The 22,857-nt window shown below is 43.1% G+C and overlaps 1 protein-coding gene across 2 annotated transcripts; it reads left to right on the top strand.

Annotated features, from left to right (window-relative positions):
• The first annotated feature begins 115 nt into the window (after positions 1 to 115).
• Positions 116 to 22,092, top strand: NAPA (NSF attachment protein alpha). 2 transcript variants are annotated; one of them, XM_034438094.3, is made up of 11 exons: positions 116 to 344; positions 7,091 to 7,173; positions 7,684 to 7,800; positions 10,541 to 10,587; positions 11,175 to 11,252; positions 12,659 to 12,714; positions 14,302 to 14,386; positions 15,970 to 16,074; positions 17,960 to 18,028; positions 18,612 to 18,662; positions 19,312 to 22,092. In XM_034438094.3, the coding sequence occupies exons 1-11, from the start codon at positions 241 to 243 to the stop codon at positions 19,411 to 19,413; spliced, it is 897 nt and encodes a 298-aa protein (XP_034293985.1). In that variant the 5' UTR covers positions 116 to 240; the 3' UTR covers positions 19,414 to 22,092. The 2 variants fall into 2 exon arrangements, with proteins under 2 accessions (XP_034293985.1, XP_087732384.1); XM_087876258.1 differs by lacking the exon at positions 116 to 344 and adding an exon at positions 6,155 to 6,364 and having other exon boundaries at positions 19,312 to 20,832.
• The last annotated feature ends 765 nt before the right edge of the window (positions 22,093 to 22,857 follow it).

Genomic DNA, 22,857 nt, shown 5'->3' with positions numbered 1-22,857 from the left:
AGGTCACGCGCCGGCGGGGTGGGGGCGGGAATTACAAGCCGCCGCCGCCGCCCATTGGCTGTGCGTGCCGACGTGGGAGCGTCAGGCGACGTCTCTTCTTTCCCCTCAGCCTGAAGGGAGAGCGACCGCCGTGAGGGGAGACAGTTACGCTCGTCCGTCCGGCCTCTTTTTTTTTTTTCCTCCCCTTTTCCCCCTCAGCTTCGGCTTCTTCGCGGGGCGCGGGCCCGTTCTCCGCCGGCCATGGCGATGGACACCAGCGGCAAGGAGAAGGAGGCGCTGCAGCTGCTCGCCGAGGCGGACAAGAAAGTCCGCGGCTCCCACGGCTTCTTCTCGGGGCTCTTCGGGTAAGGCCCAGCGCCGGGCGGCCTGTCAGGCGAAGAACCGACGGCACGGGCGGACGGAGGGAGGGGGGGAGAGAGAGGGAGGGAGGGAGGGAGGGCCGAAGCGGGCCGGCCTCTCCCGCCGTGAGGGGCCCCCGGAGGCCTTTTTGCCCCTCCGGCCGAAACTGTCAGGCGGGTCCTCGGTCTCTCCTGGATTGCGGGCCTTGCTGCTTTGGCGGCGCTTCCTTCCCTTTCGGCCGATTTTCGCGTTGGGGTTTTTGAGGGGCAGGAAACGGTTTTTAGGACGACTCTGGTGGGGGTAGTCCTCGACTTACGACCACAAGTGGACCCCCCCCTCGGGGGGGGCCTCCCTCAAAATTTAGGGGGCCGGTTTTATTAAGGGAGTTTTGCCCCCGTTTTCAGAGAACCGGCAAATACCACCTCTGGGTGGCCCCAGGAGTGGGGAGGGAATGGAGATTTTGCAATATCCTTCCCTCAGGAGTGAGGAGGGAATGGGGATTTATTTATTTATTTATTTATTTATTTATATATATATATATATGCATGCCGCCCTTCTCCGGAAACTCAGGGCGGCTTACAATGCGTTAAGCAATAGCCTTCATACTTTTGTATATACCTGTTCAGTAGGGCTTTCGGGCCCCCCAAGCGGTGTTCTTTTTTTTATACAAAGTCAGTTTATTGCCCCCACAATCCGGGTCCTCATTTTACCTCCCTCGGAAGGGTGGAAGGCTGAGTCAACCTTGAGCCTGGTGAGATTCGAACTTGCAGTAATTGCAGGCAGCTGGCAGCTAAGTGCTACTTAACAGCACTTTAATCCGCTGCTCCACCAAGGCTCCTTTGCCACCGTTTTTAAGTGAATCGCCGCAATTGGTTAAGAATGCAGTTCGGTGGGTCTGGTTTTCCTGCATGGACTTTGAGCTGGTCAGAAGGTCGCAAAAAAAAAAAAAGAGGCTCAGGTAACCATGGGGACAGTCACTGCAAACCCCCCTAAGTACATTTTAGTTGCCCGAGTGTGCGAATTTTGATCATGTGACCTTAGGGATTTTGCAAATTGTCATCAGTGTCGAAAATGGCCAAACGTCACTTTTTTTCACTGATGTCACTTTGAGCCGTCACTAAATGAACTGTTGTAAGTCGGGGACGATCTGTACTTTCAGCTCGTCCTGTCCCTTCATGAAGTTTCAGACTCAGAGAAGGATAGGGTTTGGAAGGGACCTTGGGGGTCTTCTAGTCCTACCCCTCTGCCCAAGGCAGGAGACCCTCAAACATGTATTCTATGAAAAAAAAAATCCTAGTTTAACCACAATAATGGATAGACTTATTGACCTTTGGGGGAGCCATATTCTAGGGAAAAACCTTGTTCTTAAAATGCTAGAATGAATTGCCCCTTTTGCCAGTCTCAAATAAAGACATTCCACTCACACACCAAAAATCCTCAGAGTTGTGTTGCCTTAAGCATCTCAGTAGTGGCTGCCCCAAAGTGGCAAACAAGTAATTACAAATTACCCACATAGAAGGGAATATTTGTAACTCCAGGTTGAACTGTGGTGTCCTTGGTGCTCTCTGAGCTTGGTGGTTTTCTTGCAGATGTTTCATTACCAAACTAACTACCATCATCAAGTTATATTAAATAAGTTATATTAAATAAATCATCACTGGTGGAAAAAGGTGGGGATTGTGGAGAGGAGGAGGACTTGTAGGGTCCTTGGTGCTCTCTGAGCTTGGTGGTTTTCATCATCATCAATGCCAAAAGGGAGTGGGGATTGTGGAGGAGAGGAGAAGGAGGACAACTGTGGGATCCTTGGTTGTTTTCTTGCAGACAGTTCATTACCAGGTATCATCTAGGTACCATCATCAGTGCTGGAAGGGAATGGGGATTTTGGAAGATTGGAGAAGGTGGACTAGGACTGTGGGGTCCTTGGTTTTCCCTGAACTTCTTCAGTGCCAAAAGGGAGTGGGAGGAGGAGGAGGATGCTGGAGTTTTTGGTGCTCTCTGAGTTTGGTTGTTTTCTTGCAGACATTTCATGACCCAGCAAGGGAACATCATCAGTGCTAGAAGGAGTGGGCTTTGCCCTCTATTTGATTTGACATAGTTGTTCACATTTGGGGGCTTATACTGATCTAGAAAAGATGCTGAATGATGATAAAGTACCCAATCAACAACTGTCTGAAAATGTGTGGGCAAGACTGCCAGGAACTCAAAGAAGTTGTAAAGTATGGGTCTTAGTAGTAATATAGTGCTAGTGGATTTTTGTTTTACTATCAAGATAGTAGAAATATAATTGTTAAAAAATTAGAGCAGGCAGCAGGGCTAAGCACTGCAGAACAGCTAGTCTCTCCTGATTTAATGCACTATTCTTATTTGAAACCCAGTATAAAAAAATGAGCAGATTTTGCCTGGTTGGCAAAACAGGATTGAAAGAGGTCATAAAGAGGATAGATTTTCTATGCTAATTTAATCTTAAGTAATGACAGAGCTTTGAATGATGTTATTAGAGGACAACAGTGTGGTTTGTCATTCATTGTTCTGCCTTCATGAATTTTCATTTGACTAAAATTAAAATTCTGCTGAGCTCTGCAGGCAGTCCTCAGGTTATGAGCGCAATTGGGACCAAAATTTCTAGTGCTAAATGATATAGTTGTAAAGTCTAACCTCATGTGACCACTCCAGTTAGTGACATCGGTTCTGGTTGCCATAATTACAGGACCATGTGGATCGTTAAGTGGGAAGAGATGTGAGCCCCAGGCAAGGGGAGTGGAGGGTGCTTTTGGCACTAGGAAGTATAAGGGTCAGGCGAGCGCTGCATGCATATGCTAGGGAATGCAGGTGAGCCTGCAGAGGGGGTGGTAGGTTCTAGGGCAGGGATGTCAAACTGGCAGCCTGTGGGCCAGATGTGTCACATGCAGGCCACGCCCACCCCAGCTCCGTGAAGGCAAAAATGTTGTGATATGTCAGATGACATCAACATGACGCGGGCGAGTTTGACACCCATGCTCTAGTGAGTATGAGCTGGCTGTTTGTTTTTGTTTTTTTAATTTGATTTATATGCCGCCCTTCTCCAGAGACTCAGGGCGGCTTACAATGTGTTAAGCAATAGCCTTCATACTTTTGTATATTTATACAAAGTCAGCTTATTGCCCCCACAATCTGGGTCCTCATTTAACCTACCTTAGAAAGGATGGAAGGCTGAGTCAGCCTTGAGCCTGGTAAGATTCGAACCTGCAGAAATTTATTTATTTATTTGTTTGTTTGTTTCAATTTCTATACCGCCCTTCTCCAATTAGGACTCAGGGCGGTGAACAGCCAAAGTAAAAAACAGGAAGTAAAAAATTGCAGGCAGCTGTGTTAATAACAGGGTGCATTAAACCACTGTACTACCAAGGCTCTGTTGAGGGCTGTTGAGGTGGGGGTGCTGCAGACAGACACTTACTAGTGGACAGGACTCCTCTTGAGAAAAAGTGGTGGCAGCAATTTACGGGAATGACTTGTAGCTTTCCCTGCTGGCTTTTCCATTGACTTTTCTTGTGGGAAGACATCAAGGAAGGTCACAAATGGTGATCATGTGATCATGAGTGGCTGCAACCGCCATAAGTGTGAGCCAGTTGCCCAGCACTTGTATCGTCATGATCATGTAACTACGAGGACACCGCAGTAATTGGAACTTTGAGGACCAGTTGCAGCTACTGCTCAGTCAGGGCTGTCATAACTTGCAGTGGTTGCTGAATGAGTAGTTGTAAATCAAGGACTACCTGTAGTGTTAGAAGCTTTCAGATCCGAGTAAGTTAGACACACTCAAGACTTGCATGGATCCAGCTTATCTTCCCAGAAGGAAATTCTGCAAAGTATTCAAGGGATTGTTTACAAGCAAGTGAGGCACATTACATTGTATTTATTCATTAAATTTATCTACCGCCCATCTCCCCAATAGGATGACTCTGGGCGGCATACACAAAATTAGTCCTCAGCTTACAAAATTGAGCCAACGAAAGTCCCATTGCATTTCAGAAAGAACTGGAGAATGAAATGCACACATACTACAATGAGTTTTCATACAGTGAGCGGTCTAGTGCAGAAGTCAAGTTTAGAATAGATGTTACGGTAGATATCTTAACCAAGTCACTGAGGTTAATAGTTGCTCCATGCCAAAAGTAGGTCAGTTAAGTGGGGCAAAATATTTCCCAACCAATTGCTTAAGGTTTATTTCTTCATGCACCCGAGTAATGTCTCTAGTTCAGGAGAAATTGTTTTTTTCCGCGCGAGTGGAAGAGCAATAGTTTGATCTGCAATTTTTTTAAGGCTATATGGGAGCCTTAATATGGCAATTATGCAACCAACTGTTGCCAGGTGGGAGATGGGCAAAGAGAGAATGGAGAGTATATGATAAAGGTTGATTCCTTGTATTATATATAATGTCAGTCTGGGACTTGAAAGATGGGACACACTTCTGCAGCAGGACATTGGTGTTTATTTTTTCCTCACAGGCTGTGAATAAAAGCCTGGTGTGACAATAATTGTAGATTAGTTTCCATCTTATTGCCAGCATTGATGGTGTATGTTACCTGGAAGAAGGTAGAGAAACTGTGATAGATTATAAAGATTCCAGATTCTTCCTGTGCAAACAATAATGATGTCACCTAGCTGTTTTTGTGCTAGGTTTGCTGGGAATAATTATGTGTGTAGAGGCAATTAGGGGGTCACACACTGGTAGTAACTGGGTGGGATTTGTGTAGAACAATACTTAAATTCACAAATCTCTACTCCCAGAAAAAAAAAACTATGGAAATACTGTGAAAGGAAGCCGTTGAAATTATCTACCTCATAGCAAAATGCAATTCCCAGGATAAGAACTCTGACTGCTAAATTGGTCGAGGTTTGTGGTCCAGTCAAACTTACTCTAGATTCCTTCTGTCCATTACAAAAATAGTAAGGTCCCAAGAGACAATTTCCATAGCATGTACAGCAAATGCCAACTATGTACTGTAAATTGGAATGTGTTGATTTTAAAGGACTTAAGAATGCAAGCTTGATTAAATGAGGGCAGCTGATGCATTGTGTGGGTTAAAATGTTTGTCGATTACACTCATTTATTTTGTTTTCATGCCACTGACTGGCTAGTATAAGGCAGTACATAAATCCCTTCCATGTTAAACATGTCCTTGGCTTCAGAAAAGATAGCATGTTTTTTTCTTTGTTAAGAGAAGGTCCTCTTAACTATTTGGCAGGCAGCATTTTGGATTACTTTAAGACATTCTCCTTAGTTACAAGGATAAAATGTTGTACAGAATTGTAGTCTGACAAAACATTTTGGCTTCCTAGCATTTAGCGTATATGTTGGATATACAATGACCCGCCTTTTTTTTAGCTCTGTTGTCCAAAATTTTCAGAGTTTTAAAATTTGAAATAATTCTTTGCATCCAGTCCTGTGAATTGTTCCCAGGCCAGCATACTCCATGTATCTTGGGCAACAGTTAAAATATTTTCTGGAATTTATCACTCATGTCTCTGAGCTAAGCCGTGACTGACAACTCAACTTTCCTTAGAGGCTGCAAGCTTTCCAACCACTATGGCTTGGAAATCTCCCAAATTGGATTCTGTACATTTTTCAGAACTGACTGAAGAAATTTAACATCTCAAAATACATGCATTGAGATATTATTTCTATGCTCCTCGGCCCCTTTAGTTTGGCCCCTTCCTTTCTGTTCTCATGTTTCAAGAGAACATTAACTAAAAATACTTTCTTTTCCTGGGTTTTATTTGGTTGAAACTCTGGCATTTGGCAAAGTCTGACTGCCATCTGTAAGTGATTCTCGAAGAAAATGAATTGTAGGTTTCTAGTGACAGAGCAGGGAAATTACTTTCTGGAAGGGAATATGCTGGAACCGTAAGACAAAATTTAAGCTTTCTGCAAACTGGTGGTATTAGAGCAGAGCTGGCATAACCAGGTGCAACATTTTGTGGCAGATATGATGTGTGGTTTCTGGAAAACATGGATCAACTATTTTTCCTGAGCTCCAGCCTTGAGGTCTGGTTTAATATGTTTAACTGTAGTGGGCATAGTTAAAGCATTAGTGCTTTTAAGTTGTATGTTTTAAAAGTCTCAGTAGCCGATGCTATTTGAACTGAAACACTAAAATCCAATAAACTACAAGTTGTGTGACTTGATTATGCTATAAATCTAAAGGTCCATTTTTTAATATTTATGTTGGAGTCTGTATTCAGTAATTCAGTAGTACACAAGACGTCTCATTTATTTCTAAGGGGGGGAAAAAGGAAGACTTGATGTTTCCAAAGGTTTGTGCTTTAGTATTTTCTAAGTATTAATTGAAAGTGAAATGCAGATTTAATTTACCAAAGGCATATACTTTAGACAACAATCCTTTTGTTCATAAATCATATTACTATCTGGATTGAAATAAAGCTATACTTGCCTTTCCTTTGATTCATGTTCCTTGTTGTGAAATACACAATCTGTATTTGGAGCCCCTACGGCCATGCCATTATTTAATTGCATGCAGAGTTTTTGTTAGAATTATGTGGCTAATAGTAGACTCTTATTCAAAAAGGTGTAAACATGTAGATGTTTATACACAAACAAAGAAAGAATATTCTTTAGTTATACTTGTATATTTAAAATATAAAATATACTTGTACATTCTTTTGTTTGCCAACATATTAAGCACTACAACTGTTAAGATCTTTAAGATTCTACCTGCTCTCTGCTGATGCACCGTGTTCTTTTCCTCCCTAGAGGTGGCTCCTCCAGGACTGAAGAAGCATGTGATATCTATGCCAGAGCGGCTAATATGTTCAAAATGGCCAAGAACTGGAGTGGTATGTAGCCTATCTGATCCTGTGTCCCATACTGTGGTGTATTTGGCTTGCTAAGATATACGGACATCACTTCGTCAGCTGATAGATCATCCTCTTAAAGAGGCACATTCCTCAGCCCGAGTTGCTGGAAGTACTTGACCAGCCTTACAGAACCAGGAAGGGCTGGACAAGTGCTGTTCCGGCTAGTTTCATGGAACAGTGACTAATATTCACATTGGCTGTGGAATTGCCACTGCCCAAAGCTATGGAGGTGCTGCAGTTTTAAGTATGAGCTCTACAAGCAATGGGTATACCCTAAGATTTGATAGCAATGATGACAAAGTGACTAAGATTGTACATTCCAAGCATTTTTCTTCCTGTTACCCTTTTGTTTCTAGCTGAGGAGGATAAAGCACAAACTCTTCAGAATTTAGCCCTGGTTTTGAACTTTTAATTTACAGATTAAAAAGCCTCTAGCCTTTCATTCCCCCTCCCCCTCCCCCTCCCTTGACTCTTTTCTTTCTCTCGTAGCTGCTGGGAATGCTTTCTGTCAGGCTGCTCAGCTCCATCTCCAGCTGCAGAACAAGCATGACGCAGCTATGAGCTTTGTGGACGCCGGTAATGCTTTCAAAAAGGCTGATCCTCAAGGTAAGTAAAAGGGGGTAAGGTCCTCCTGCGGCCTTAGCAGAATAAGATAGGATTACCCCTCGGGGCATGAGGATCATCCGTTCCTATCTCCCATCATGTCCACTAAACCTATGCAAACCAGTTTAATCTACAGCAGGGGTGTCAAACTCTATTTCTTTTGGGGCCATCTCAGGGTTGTGTTTGACCTTGGGTGGGGTGGGCCGGGGTTCGCGTGGCCAGCTCGACATCACTCAGGTGGTGGCCTGAGGGCTCTGCCAGCGAAAACGCTCTGCCATTGAGCTCTGTTTTCAGCTGCGATGGCCTCCTGCAGCCCTCTGCCAGTGAAAACAGAGCTTGGGAGGGCCGTGCACGACCCTCCTGAGCTCTGTTTTTGCTTGGCAGAGGCACCATGGGCCAGTCCTTCACTGTTTCCAGGGTGGCTCTGCGGGCCAGATCTAAGCACCCTGCCAGATGAATCCGGCTCCTGGGCCTTGAGTTTGACACCCCTGATCTACAGTATGTAAGTTTCCATCATGCAGTGTATCCAACAATGCTTTAGGCTTCAACAAATATATATTTCCTTTCCCCCAAAAAATAAATCAACATAGCTCGACTTATTGATAGTTATTCCCCTTTTGGTCATTTCGAGCATGACTAGAAGGAGGAAGACAAGAACTGAACTAAGCAACGGCTTCAGGGGCCAAGTCACACATGACCCTGCCATCCAGATGTGCAGCACCTTCTCCTGTTGTTAAGTCATTTCCGTGGCCTATGGAAATAGCTTCAAGGCCCTGGCTTCTCTTGAGAGACTCTGAATCATAGTTTCCTGGTTCAGCTGAAATAAGAAAATATGAGTAATTAGATTCTGGTTAAATACATCATAGGGGATGAAAAGATTTTGAGTATCCAGGATCCTCGGTATTCTCTGAGGCTGGTTTTTGGTTGTAGACATTTCATGACCCAAATAGGGAACATCATCAATAGTAGCATAATCACGTAGCATTGATGATGTTCCCTAGTTGGGTCATGAAATGTTTGCAAGAAAACCACCAAGCTCCAAGAGCAGCAAGGACCCCACAGTCCCCCCCCCTCCTCCTCCTCCTCCAAACCCTCCTCCCTTCTAACACTGAATCAAGAGATCTGTTTTCGGTAGCTACCGTGGCTCAGACAACAGTTTGGAAAGATGAAAACGTTACTTGAGGAGAAAACACGTTTAATCCTCACCGGGGATTTGTTTAATCTTTTTGAAGACTTGGAAGCTGATTATCGGCTATGAGAGGAGGCAGAGTGCTGGCTGTCGCACCCCCTGGCCACACCCACCCAGTGCGTCATTAGGGCAGAGAACCGGTTGTTAAATTATTTGAAAATTATTTGAATCCCTGTTCTGCTTTGAGGCGTTGAAAAAAATCCCTCTCTTGAGCAGGAAATAGTGGGACATGGAAACTTTCTCCTGCTTATAATTTGATTTAAAAAATGCTTGGAATAATGCCAGTCTATATAAGAGGAAATATAGGTCTTTTGGGGCTCTCCCTGTATCGCCCAAGAGGAGCAGTGGGTGTCTACTAGAAGTATATTTTTCTTCTTGCTTTGATATTTTGGCTTTAGGTGCAACTTTTTATTTTTTCAGGCTATTTTAAATATATTTAAATGTATATTGTATATTTTATATTATATTATATTATATTATATTATATTATATTATTATATTATATTATATTATATTATATTATATTATATTATATTATATTATATTATATTATATTATATTATATTATATTATATTATATTATATATAGATATATATAGATATATATAGATATATATGTAGGTAGGTCTTTGGTTATTCGGGTCTTCTCCCACGTAACCCTGATAATAAATAACGATAAGCTTGAGTTAGCCAAGGTAACTATTGTCTCCTATTTGGAGCAAGCATCCCTTCAAAACAGAAGGGCTAGGGAAGGGTTATTTCTAAAAGCTGGACCTGAGGTCGCCCAATTCCCTGCAATATCAGTACAGATAGCCCTCGACTTACGACCACAACTGAGGCCAGAATTTGTTCAGTGAGACATTTAAGTGAGTTTTGCCCCATTTTACGACCTTTCTTGCCTCTGTTGTTAAGTGAGTCACTGCAGTTAAGTTAGTAGCACACTTGTTAAGTGAATCTGGCTGCCCCGTTGACTTTGTTTGTCAGGAGGTTGCCAAAGGGAAATCATGTGACCCGGGGACATTGCAACCGTCCCAAGATCATGGGGATGCTGCAAAAATTGTAACTGTAACAAAACGGCCATAGGTCACTTTTTCCCCCAGTGCCATTGTTATTTTGAACGGTCACTAAACGAACTGTTATAAATCGAGGACTTACCTGTCCAGGTGTTTTTAGAGGTTCAGTGTTGCAGTTCTTCAAACAGCCACATGATTGGAATCCTTCCTAGGGTTGCTTATCCTTGGCAGTTCCGTCTGTCCCTAATGCCAGGACTGTGCCCAGCAGTTTGTCCTGTTCTCACTTCAGGAAGAATGCCACGCAGAAAAGTCCCTTCCGTTCTCGAGATACTCTGTCCCAGTTCCAAGAAGAACTCAGCAGTTTTTTTTTTCCTTAAGTGCTTATTTATCTCATCCAAGAAAAGAAATATGCTATAAATATTCCTGCCTTCTGTTCCTTTCAGGGAGGTTTAGCGAGAGCTGCATTGATGAATGGCTTCGTTTCTTCACGTTACTGTATTTAAAATGGCTTATTTTGTGTGTGTGTTTTTTTTTTTAATAGAGGCCATTAATTGTCTCCTCAGAGCTATTGAGATCTACACAGACATGGTAAGCTGCTTATATAATTCAGAAGCTCCCTTCTTACTTAAAAACGGGGAATATTTTATGCTTGAAAAAAGCATTCACTTGGCAAATCCACATAGAAGATGGCTTTTCACGCGTTCCGGGCTGGATTTTTTTAGACATGGCTCCCAAGTAAGGAACCACACAAATGGTGTGTGTGTCTGTGTGGGGCGGGTTGTCTGGCTAACACACAAATTGCGTAGTAGTACTGTCATAATGCTGACAAAGGTTTGTGCATCGGAATTGCCCATAGATGAAATAAACATCCCCATTAGAGGTAGAAGGCACTTTGTGCTTCTTGCTACAGAATTGCAGTAAACTACAGATAGTCCTTGAGTTATGACCACAGTCAGGTCCAGAAATTCTGTGGCTAAGCAAAGTGATCGTTAAATAAGCCATGCCTAATTTTATGACCTTTATAGAATCTGGAGGTTCAGGATAATTTCCTGATTTCAGCATAGCTGAGGAGGATCACCCATGGATGAGCACTGCCTTGGGTGGGACACAGACATCCAGGTATCCCCAAAAGTTGGTTTCTAATTCATTCTACTTCTCTGGGCTTTCTTTTTCAGGGACGTTTCACCATTGCAGCTAAGCACCATATAACCATAGCTGAGATCTACGAGTCTGAGCTGGTGGACATTGAAAAGGTACGGCGAGCAGGCGGGTCATGTAGACCCTGTCTCAACAAGCTTGCTTACAGTGGTCGTGTCCGACTCTTTGCAACCCCAGGGACCTTAGCATGCCAGGCCCCACTGTCCTTCGCTGTCTCCCTGAGTCTACGATGGTGTGCTCTTTATTCATTCAATTAGGCCGCCCCTCTCACTGTAACAGTGAATCTGGCGGCTTTACCCTGAGATTGTGGGAGCTTTGGAAAAGTTCATTTTTCAAAGGATTTAGTTGGCGGATGGGCAGAAAAGGGGAACTGATGGGCTCCAGGAATTAGGTTTAGTGCTTTATTAAACCAGTTTGTAGTCAGAGTTACAGTCGGAACTAAAAGTTCATTTGGAAGTTTTGGACAACTTTTGACTGGAAAGACGAGAGGATCGTGTCTCCCATTGCAAATGACCTAAGTACAATTAACTGCCAAAATGGAGAAAGGCTTGGAGTCTTTAAACAGAATACAATATTATATATAGATATAGATATAGAGACACCACCCTGCCAACAAAAGTGCGTATAGTCAAGGCTATGGTGATCCCAGTTGCAATGTATGGCTGTGGAAGTTGGACTATAAGGAAGGCTGAGCACTGAAGAATTGAGGCCTTTGAACTCTGGTGCTGGAGAAGACTCCTGCGAGTCCCTTGGACTGCAAGGCAATCCAACCGGTCGGTCCTAGAAGAGATCAACCCTGACTGCTCTTTAGAAGGCCAGATCCTGAAGAGGAAACTCAAATACTTTGGCCACCTAATGAAAAGGAAGGACTTACTGGAGAAGAGCCTCATGCTGGGAAGGATTGAGGGCAAAAGAAAAAGAGGACGACAGAGAACGAGGTGGCTGGATGGAGTCAGTGAAGCAGTCGGCGTGAGTTCCAGAGGATGATACTCCAGAGGATGGTAGAGGACAGGAAGGCCTGGAGGAACGTAGTCCATGGGTTCGCAATGGGTCAGACACGACTTCGCAACTAACAACAACAATAACAAGTATTGGCCAAGTGTAATTAGACACAGAAGAATTTTGTCTCTGATGCATGAGCTCTCCGTGTACATGCTAACAACAAAGTAATATAATCATGAGATACCAATAGGAGACGGTAGTAGAAAAGATGAGAAGGGTAATAGTAACACAGCCCTACTGCCTGGGTAAATATCTTTAGGGATAAGACAGTACTGTGAGAAGTTGGTGTTCAGCAGAGGGAAAAAACTCTTTGTGACTAGTAGCTTTGGCATGCAAGGCCCTATTGTGTAAGGAATACTGGCTATTTATGAACTCCTTGGCAGAATCTGCTAAGATCTTACAGGGAAAAAGTCTATGTATGCGTGTGTACTTTTGGTCTCAACTCAAGCCACATATATGTTCAGTTTTCTTTCCATTTCCCTTTTTTCTTCCTTTCCAGGCAATAGCTCATTACGAACAAGCTGCCGATTACTATAAAGGTGAAGAATCCAACAGGTAATTCAAGCATTCCTGTTTCCATTTCTGCTCTGGGCTGCTTTATGATGGTTCCGTTCCTGTTTGTCAGAAAACAGACTGGTTTAAAAGGATCAAAGCTGGATGGACAGCCTATCTGTTTTGGAAATGGCCAGAGGATTTTTGTGTTCCAGTGATGGCTAATGTAATATTTCAAGCTGACCTTGTGATTCAGCTCCCTGAAGCAAAGTTGAAGCAATATTTCATCATAGCTGTGCTTTGGGGGATATGAAAGCAATGAGAATGTGGTTCTGGCTTGACTGGTACTTCATGTTTTCATGAGTTTCTCTGATTTAAAAGCTTACGCTACTAATCCAGCCTTATTTTGACCTCATATTAGACCTTTTTTTTTTTGCTTTCTTCATGTGAATGGCTGCCGCAGGTTTGAAATATAGTTCTCTATAAACTTAGACCAAAATGACTTGGTCTGTTTTGGAGCAGTGGTGGAGATTTGGAATCTGCCCCAGATGAGTAAATTTGCATCAAAGGATTTTCCTAGAGCTGTGGTGGTGCAGTGGTTAGAATGCAGCATCGCAAGCTAGTTCTGCCAACTGCCAGCAGTTCAATCCTGACCGGTTCAAGGTTGACTCGGCCTTCCAAGATCAGTAACAGGAGGACCCAGATTGCTGGGGGCAAGAGGCTGACTCTGTAAACCGCTTAGAGAGGGCTGTAAAAGTGCTGTGAAGCAGTCTATAAAACTTAAGCGCTGTTGCTGTTCCTATTGCTATAGGAGCTGTGGGCAAAATTATCAGTGCTTGATTGGTGCCTCAGGCACACATTATCTCTGGAATCAGAACGAGCAGCTTCATCACTCTCAGAAATTTCTACACCACTCCTCTCACCTAAGTGACTCTGGGCATTTTACAACAAATTAATGAAAGCCATATAAACACACGAATAAAAAAAGCATAGTTTAAGAACGGGGTTAAAACAAGTTAAAGCAAGTCGAAATGAATCAGGTTAAAAAGTTCAAAAGCTAGGAGGCTAACAAGGCAGTGGGAGTGTCTTCAGGCTATCAGCCATCCAAGGTGGCATCATACTTTTCATAATTCTTTACACCCAGGGTCCAACTCCTTATATGTTATCTAGTCTGAATGGATTATTCTGAATTTAGTTACCATGGAGAAAGGATTTATTGCTTAGGCAGCAGCTTCAAGACCTAAGAAGTCAGAAATGCATCTGAGACTAGTCCTCGAGTTCAAAAAGATCTTGGCTCCTGGGGAAAGCAGAGAGCCTGGTTGTTAGGAGCACTTTCTGGAAATCTTCATTATAGACACATTATCTCAATGCTTGCCTTGGAGAGGTACAGTTCTACTCTTAAGTCTCTCTAAACTAGGAAAAGAAGCCTTGGGGGAAAATGCAATCCCAACTGTCTCCCATTCAGGCTACTTTTTAAAACTCATATTTGCATTTTGCATCTCGGCTGGTTAGGGTGTCTTGGGGTCCACAGATGTTGCCCAGGTGGGCATGATGGAGGCTGGGATGGCAGGTGGGGAAGAGGAGTTGCTGGTCTTCTCGTGTCCAGTTGCCTCCAATCCTTTTTTTTTTCCTTTTCTTTTCTTCCTGCAGCTCTGCCAACAAATGTTTGCTGAAAGTGGCCACTTATGCAGCTCAGCTGGAGCAGTACCAGAAAGCTATTGAAATCTATGAGCAGGTCCAGTTGCTTCTGTTCTTTTTCCCCTCCTTCCGTTGAACCCTCGTAAAACTGCACCTCTTTAACATACCGAATCACAATAGAGGTGTGAAAACAAAAATCTACCAGGGCTGAGATTTGCCAGTTTTAATTGGGGGGGGGGGGCAGTTGGAATTTTATGTTAAGAGAAACAGGGATGCTGCTTCTGTGGATTTTACAAATTTATTGTGACTAGTTCTGTTTTTGCTAAATGTCAGATAATTCATGAGTTTGCTCATTTATAAGGCTACCCAGCTCAACACTGACTCTGAAGAATGTATACATTAAAGCACAAGCGCAAGAATAAGCATAATAGCAGAGGAACATACATACTCCATAACCCAGGAAGTCCGTGCCAAATGGACACATACCAAACTTGCCTCAAGAACTTGGGGGAGAAACTATTTTCATGGTTTGTTTCAATAGAAGAGAATATTTGTAGCTCAGGATTGAACTGGGGGGGTCCTTGGTGCTCTCTGAGCTTGGTGGTTTTCTTACAGATGTTTCCTGAGCCAACTAGGTAACATCATCAGTGCTAAAAAGGAGTGGGGTTCATAAACCGCAAACTCCACTCCCTTCTAGCACTGATTAAGTTACCTAGTTGGCTCAGGAAACGTCTGCAAGAAAACAACAAAACTCAAGAGAGCACCAAGATTTTTATTTGTTTAAAGGATTGCAAGATTGGGGCTCCAAGGCACAATTCCGAACATGGTGTGCTCCTGCCTTCTCTCTGTCCTACGTGTTCTCAGATGAGGTGCAGAAGGCAGTTCCCCCTTTGCCACTGCAAACTGTCAAGAGTTTCTTGGCAAAAATCAAATCCAGAAGCACACAGATAAACTGATTCAGCAAGATTCATTAACTTCTTAATATACAAGAATATATATACAATACCAACAGCAGAGAAGAGTTTCATTTCAGCAGAGTAAATCAGCAGACAACTGCTTGGTTTCAGTTTCTCTTTCTCTGCACAGACTCAGAACCTGCAAACTAAGACACACCCTGGCTCCAGTCTGTCTCAGCTCTCAATTGGCTGACTTAGTTGCTATGCCTATTCATTGGCTGACCTTGTTACCATGTCTTCCCAGTCATGAATATTCTGACACAAACTTTCCTTAGCTGAAGCCTCCTCCAAATCCCTTCCGGATGGCTGTTTAGAGCCATCCGTCAACTCAGCTCCTGATGTGCCAGGAATGGGCTCATCCTCCCCTGAGCTGACATCTGAGCAGGTATCGGAGGAGTTGTCCAAGGGAGACATCACAGATACAAATCAATCAATAACACCACTAGCACAGATTAATATAATTATCACATCCCTGCCCGCCCCACCCTGCTTCTCTGCTCTGCATTTGCCATATTTGGACTCCTCGGTATGTAAGACTTGCTGACTTCTCTTAAGAAAACCAAACCAGATGTCTTCATGCCTCTTTTGTGGCAGGTGCTGCATCCTGACTATAAGGATATAAATACCATATTTTCTTCCTTCTTTTTTTTTTTAAAAAGTCCTTCAAAACAACCTTCCCTTTCTGATTTTCTTCTTTTCCCCACCTTTTCTACAATCTCCCCAGGTCGGGACCAGTGCCATGGACAGCCCCTTGCTGAAATACAGTGCAAAAGAATACTTCTTCAAAGCAGCCCTCTGTCATTTCTGCATTGACATGCTCAACGCCAAGGTTTGGACAATGTCATTTTGTTTCTAGAATTGTTGTAAAACTTTATGGTATTCCTTACTGATTGAAGTAGCTGCCCATATCCAAGCATGAGCTGCAGCCACAGTGAGATACAGGAAAGTGGGATAAGTTAGGATACAGTGAAATGTGATGAAATAGACTACAGTGAAATAAAATAGACTAAAAGCAGGGGTGGGATTCAGCCGGTTTGGACTGGTTCGGGCGAACCGGATGTTAATTTTAATCTGGTTCGGCAAACCGGTTGTTTCAAGGACTGTTTGACCCCCTCCCCTCCCAGGAGTCTCCATGCAGCCCATTTTGGATGCCAGGTAAGTGCAGGGCATGTGCGGAGGCCCTGGGAGGGTGAAAAACTGGCCTACCGGAAGTCCAGAAACAGGCCTGTTTCCAGCCTCTGGTGCACAGCGGAGGCCGTTTTCACCCTCCTGGAGGCTCCAGGAAAGCCTCTGGAGCCTGGGGAGGGCCTACCAGAAGTACTGGAAGTCCAGGAACGGGGCTATTCCTGGCCTCCAGAGAGCGTGCAAAGCGAACCGGTTGTTACAATTGGTGGATCCCACCACTGACTAAAAGGGACTAGATAAAATGGAGTAAAGATAAAAGAGTAAGATAAAACAGCATAAGGTAAAATGGAATGCAAAGATATATAATTGTGGGAGAAGGAATGGCAGCCTGAGGGCAGGGTGAAAAGAGGGATCAGCTTAGAATCCCTAAGTAGCTACAAGCAAACTAAGTCCAATCCCGCCTTGAATTCCACTGACCCTTATCTAATTCCAAGCAGGTGAATTAGTTGAAAATATTCTTGTGTATGGGCATAAGTAGCAATACATCAGTTTAATTGAACTTTCATGTGTAGACCTGATCTTTTGTGCCTGACAGCATAAAATGAATCTTAAAGTTCAAGAGCACTGAATGTTTAAGTGAATTCACCATTGCATGCAATCCCAATGCGTTCCATAAAATATCTTCTCTGTTGGACAGCCCTGACTATAAACTTACTGGTTCTAGGGGGCTACATAAATATTTGTGCCTTGAAAGAAATAAGATAATCGGTTATTAAAAGTCTCAGTAAATAGTTCTGTCAGGTAGTGTCCGTAAATACCGAGCCCATGCAGAAGTGTATAATTGTCAATTTCTGTAATTAAATTTTCTACGCTGCCCATCTAACCTAAGTGATTCTGGGTGATTTACAGCATCATGGTAAAGCCACATGTGAATAAATCATAGATTAAAAATTAAAAAACGGGTTAAAACTTTACAAATAAAAATTGAATGGGACATATGCAATGTTTTACATTTATGCTTCTTTGTAAAGCTTTGTATTGAAGCAGCTCTAGGCCAGGGATCTTCTGCATGAAAGAATCTGATTTCTTCAGAATGAGCAAGGGATTTAAGGGTGTGTATGGTTGAGAAAAAGATAGCTAAAACTTCATGACCATCATGACAAATAGGCACTTTATTTTTGCTTTAATAATCCCCCAAACGGAAGTTTATATTGAAGGTGTTGGAGAGAGGCTGGCCAATCAAATGGGGAATTAGTCTGGAATCCCTATGTGGACACAAGAGATTCAAATCTGACCCTCCCCTTTAATGCCTTTGAACCTTATATAGCGTAGCTCATAGTTCAGCCAGTCTGAGAAGATTCTTATGTATAAGCTTGAGCAATATCTGAGTGAAGGCTTGAGACCTTGTAGTTAAAAGTAATCTGATTTATTACCTGTGCAGTATTTCAATGCAGGAAGAGAGGTGTTGCAGTCTAAAAGGCTCATCTGCTGTTTCACCTTTTGTAAAACCTGAGGTCCTTTACTATTACTATACCTTTGGATTCACCCAGCCCCCTAACTGGGATTCCGTACTTTTCCTTCCTTTTAAGCTGGCTATACAGAAGTACGAAGAAATGTTCCCGGCTTTCACGGATTCCAGAGAATGCAAACTGGTTAAAGTGAGTAGTCCTTACACTTAGAAGACTTAGAATAACTTTATGGTCACTTCGAATGTACACTAATCGTCATACATTAAAATGAAATTTCGTTGCATACAGTTCTCAAAGGGTCCCCACTTCCAATATACACCACATAAACACGACAAAATTACAAAATTATGCATATACCCACATATTTAAGTCTTAAGGCCAGTCTCACTGAATGTATGCATCTGACAGGAGGCAGACATTTTCGGTCTCAAAGTACAGAAGGGAAACTTGGATTAGATCGGGGTCCTCAAACTTTTTAAACAGGACTTTCTGGTTTTTCTTTGAAGACATTTCGCTTCTCATCCAAGAAGCTTCTTCAGCTCTGCCCTTTGGGACTAACAGGGAAACCTTTCCCTTTTAATTGTTTATATCAGGTTGGTCTACCCAAGACCACCCAATGTCCACAGAAGCAAGGACAGACTCTTTGGCCAGTATATGACATCTGCGCTCCAACCAACTAATTTCCTCGCATCAACGGCTGAACCTTGTCCTCTGTCAATTCTGCTTTATTTGGAAACTGATCTAACGATGCCTGTCCTGTCTTCTTTCCTAGAAATTGCTGGATGCTCACGAGGAACAGAATATTGACAGTTACACTGAATCAGTAAGTTTGGGTTATCCCCCTCCTTTCTGTTACTGTCCCGTTCAATCCTCCCTCCCCCCCCTCCCCCTGGCTTGGTGCCTCCTGGACATGTAGGATTTCAAAGATGTGATCATGGAGGATCAAATACAACATATCTAGCGAACATCAGGCTGGAAGGACAGTACAGTAGTGGCCAAAATTGTGGAAACCTTTTGGGAAAAGTGTATTTTCTAAAACTAGCTAATAATACCACTTTTGGGGGGAGCAGTACAGGGGTGAAATGCTCCCGATTCGGACTGGATCAGGCGATCCGGTAGCGATTGTGGCAAATGGTTCGGAAAACCGGTAGCGATGGCGGTGTGAGGCTCCGCCCACCTACCCAGGTGTCATTACTTCCTGCTTTTAAAAGGTTAAAAAAATGCTCTGACGATTGTGCGCCACAGCTGTGGTCGTCAGAGTCTCTTTTTTTTTAACCTTTTAAAGGCATTTTTTTACAACCTATTCACCCTAATATGTTGTAAAAAAATGCTTTAAAAAAGTTTTTTTTAAAAAAAGCATAGCTGGCTAGAGAATTCTGGGAGTTGACGTCCACAAGTCTTAAAGCTGCCAAGTTTGAAGACCTCTGATTTAGAATATTCCTGGCTACAGTTCTCTCTTTCCCTCCTCCCAGGTGAAGGAATACGACTCAATCTCTCGCCTGGACCAGTGGCTGACCACCATGCTTCTGCGCATCAAGAAAACCATACAGGGTGAAGAAGAAGATCTGCGTTAAAAAAGCCCCAAACCCCTCTTGCCCTCCATCCTCTGGCCTGTTATTTGCAGAACTCTGCCTGGATCAGCTCTGGGGGTGGAAAAAAGAGAGAGAGGGTCTTGGCACGAAGGAATTAGACTCAAGTGGCAAATTCTTCATTTTCGCTTCCTTTCTCATCCCGCCTCTTTTGCGCTGCTGCAGTGAACAGGGCTGGGATGCGTCACCTGTGGACTGCTCCGGGAGAGATTTGAAGTTCTCCAAGCCTTGCTTCGCTTCCTGAGTCAGCATTTACATCCTCCTCCCCATGGCTTCGTTGATGGTTTAATATTTAAAGCATCTTTAGTAAGTTCGTTTTTTGTTGATGGTGCCATTCTCCTTTCCTTCTCCCCCAAAATCTTAACGGAAACTGATATGGAAAACGGCTGCTTCTTTACCGCGGAAAAGCACACCTTGTGATATTTGTGGCTTCATCTCATCCCCTCCCCTCCCCCCTTTTGACCACAGCAGTTCCAATTCCCTTTTCCAACAGTCATTGCAAGGCTAGGGAGCCCCTTTCTTGAATTTCGGTCAACCCTTCTCCTTTCAAAAATAGTATTTTAAAGATGGACAGAATGGCACCGATCTCTAAATGAAGGAGCCGGGCTTGCTAAGCATCTCTCACCTGCCTTGTTTCAAATAATGCGGGAAACCCCAGACCCCTCCCCCCCCTCTTCACAAATGCTAAGTGTTGTTGAGCTGTATGGAATAATTCTGCTTCATTCCATGTTTCTCTCTTGCACCCTGAATTACCTTGAATTTATGTGTATTAACCCACTTTTATCCTTTCAGAGCTGAAGCGTCCAACCTTGGCAACTTTTAAGACTTGTGGACTTCAGTTCCCAGAATTTCCCAGCCAACCAGAAGTCTACAGGTCTTAAGAGTTGCCCAGATTGGACACCCGGGCTTTAGAGATTGGTACAGAAGTATGGCGTTGTATATCCATGTCAAGAGTGATATAGGATAGCCAGTCTCTTGGTTCCTCCTTGGGGCAAGAGGCAGATCAATCTTGAACTATGCAGCAGGTAGCCAAAAAAAACCCCACCCCTAATTTAAAACTTAGAAGCTCAGTGTGCCAGCTGTCTTGATCTCTCGCCTCGCATGGTTCTCCCTCCTGGCTTAGTTTGAAAAGAGCATTTCTCCAGCCAAGTTTTTCTGTATACATCGTCATGAAAGCTGCGGTATTTTTTTCCCCCTCTTGTCTTTGCTTTAAGAGAAAGAGCATTTATCATGTAATCTAGCACCTTCATGAAGGTTTCTCATATTTAATGTTTCCTTACTCTGTTGTTGGAAGGTGGACTTCAATTCTGTTCTTCAAATGCATGTTCTAAAATGTCTACCCGGAAAACAACTAATAGTGAAATAACTTGCACACAACAAACAATAAAAAGAAAAAACAACAAACCAACTTTGCATGTGGAAACATCGTTAGCGTCAAGTGTGATGATAGCCTCCACCCCCCCCAATTTTAAAATTTCTGTTGCTTCTATCAAAGTCTTGCTTGTTTTCAGGCGCATCTCTCTTCCCTGCTGCCTTTCCTTCTGGATTCCACTTCTGATTCCTTTTCCCATCAGTTCTTCTGCGATCCAGTTCCTGAACACTGGCTGTGATTCTACCTGTCTAAAAATACACCCGCATGCTTGAATTTGGCTGCCTCTGTGTGTATGTGTGTGTGTGTATTTGTGTGTCCGTGTACGATTTGGAAGAGAAATCCTGCTTTACAGGAGTGAGAGTTAGAGGTCCTCTTAAGTTATATAACAAATAAGCATATCCCCATATCAAATAATAATAATAATCAAGATTACTTTAAATTACATAATTCTCTACGCAGGGCATTGAATTTTCACTTTCTTAACTGGAATCTTTTTTCCCCCCTCTGCTGGCACTGAAGTAACTTTTGCTAAACCTCAGTGCTGTTTGAGCAGTGTATCTACCCAGCCATTAAAACTACCTGGAAAATGGTGACAGTTGTCATGAATGAAAAGAGATGCAGTCCAGAGGAAAGCAGCTCGAGCATGGCTGAATTCGAGGTTTCCACAAGGATTGCAGCAAGTAGTAGTTGGTGTCCATTGAATAGGGACATTTTCCTGTAGCAATTACATTTACATCACATTAATATCCTCCAGAGCATGGCAGCACCTGAAGGAAGGCAGCTGATATTCTTTGCCAACGCACGGGCCCATAACTATAATTACACGTTATCTGTTAAGCAATTCAATACATTGCAAATCCTCAAAGATGCTATCTAAAATGAGAGTAGCTTTGCTTTACTAAAGTTATCCCTAATTCACAAGAAATGGACTAACGCTCCGATTCCACGACTTGCTGGAATGGTTTCTCCGAAGTCCACGTTTGACTTGGGACTCCAGAGCGTGCTCTATTGCAAATTTTATGTTGTCTTCTGAAGTCATAAAAGTTTCGCGATATCCCATATCGCTGCTTCTTGCGCTACACCTACTGTCACGGAACTAATGGCCAGGTGATGTGGAAGTAGTAAAACCAGCCTGACTAGAAGTGTCAGTAGGACGTGTTCACGGAAGCATAACCTGGATTAGCTTCCTCCTGGCGTGATTTAGACCAGTAGAGTTTTTGTAAACTGTTCTTGCCGTGTTTTAACAGTACAAACTAGAAATAAAGCATGAAGCTGGAATTTGTGACTCCCAACTAGATCTCGTGTTACCTTAAAAGCGAACACCTTAATTCTGTATGGCCTTTGGTAGAAACGCTGCCACAGCCAGTGAAACATTCTGAAGAGGCTGAAACACAAATGGTTGGGGGTGGGTGGGATTTAAACTAAAGTGGCAGGTGAAATAGAAAAATGTACAGATGGTACATTCTGTAATACAGGTGTAAATTCTCAACTTACAACAAACTCTTAGACCATTTCAAGTTACGGCGGCACTGGAAAAAGAGACTTATGACCGTTTTTCTCACACAACGACCGTTGCAGCATCCCTGTGGTCATGTGATCAAAATTCAGGCGCTCGACAACTGACTCGTTTATGACAGTCACAGTGTCGGGGGGGGTGTCATGTGATCCCTTTTTGCAACCTCCTGACAAGCAAAGTCAATGGGAAGCCAGATTCGCTTAACAACCGTGTTACTAATTTAACAACTGCAAAGAAACAACTGCAGCAAGGAAAGTCGTAAAATGGGGCAAGCTCACTGAACAAATGTTTCACTTAACAGAAATTTGGGGCTCAATTGCGGTCGTAAGTTGAGGACTACCTGTAATTGGGTGAAAGCACAGGTAAAGTTATTACAGAAGAGATCAGGAATTTTGACTTATTAAAGGCATAATGACTAATGTGGGATTTAAATTGGGGTAGGGTGAGGAGAAGATAGGTAGCGGGCATTAGTTATATTTCAAGCATGTTATCAATTTTAATGGGTTACAAATCCATTCTGTTTCTCGAGACCTTTTGAAAT

Source organism: Pantherophis guttatus, chromosome 10 (assembly GCF_059756535.1).
Source record: "Pantherophis guttatus breed Tessera chromosome 10, ASM5975653v1, whole genome shotgun sequence".
Lineage (NCBI taxonomy): Eukaryota > Metazoa > Chordata > Lepidosauria > Squamata > Colubridae > Pantherophis > Pantherophis guttatus.
This window is presented reverse-complemented; position numbering and strand designations above follow the sequence as displayed.

Excerpts from the sequence above, each read along its gene's own strand:
- NAPA (XM_034438094.3), top strand. The coding sequence starts at position 241 with ATGGCGATGGACACCAGCGGCAAGGAGAAGGAGGCGCTGCAGCTGCTC. Across the intron at positions 7,174-7,683 it reads AATGGCCAAGAACTGGAGTG|CTGCTGGGAATGCTTTCTGT; the intron begins GTATGTAGCCTA and ends TTTCTCTCGTAG. Across the intron at positions 12,715-14,301 it reads AAAGGTGAAGAATCCAACAG|CTCTGCCAACAAATGTTTGC; the intron begins GTAATTCAAGCA and ends TTCTTCCTGCAG.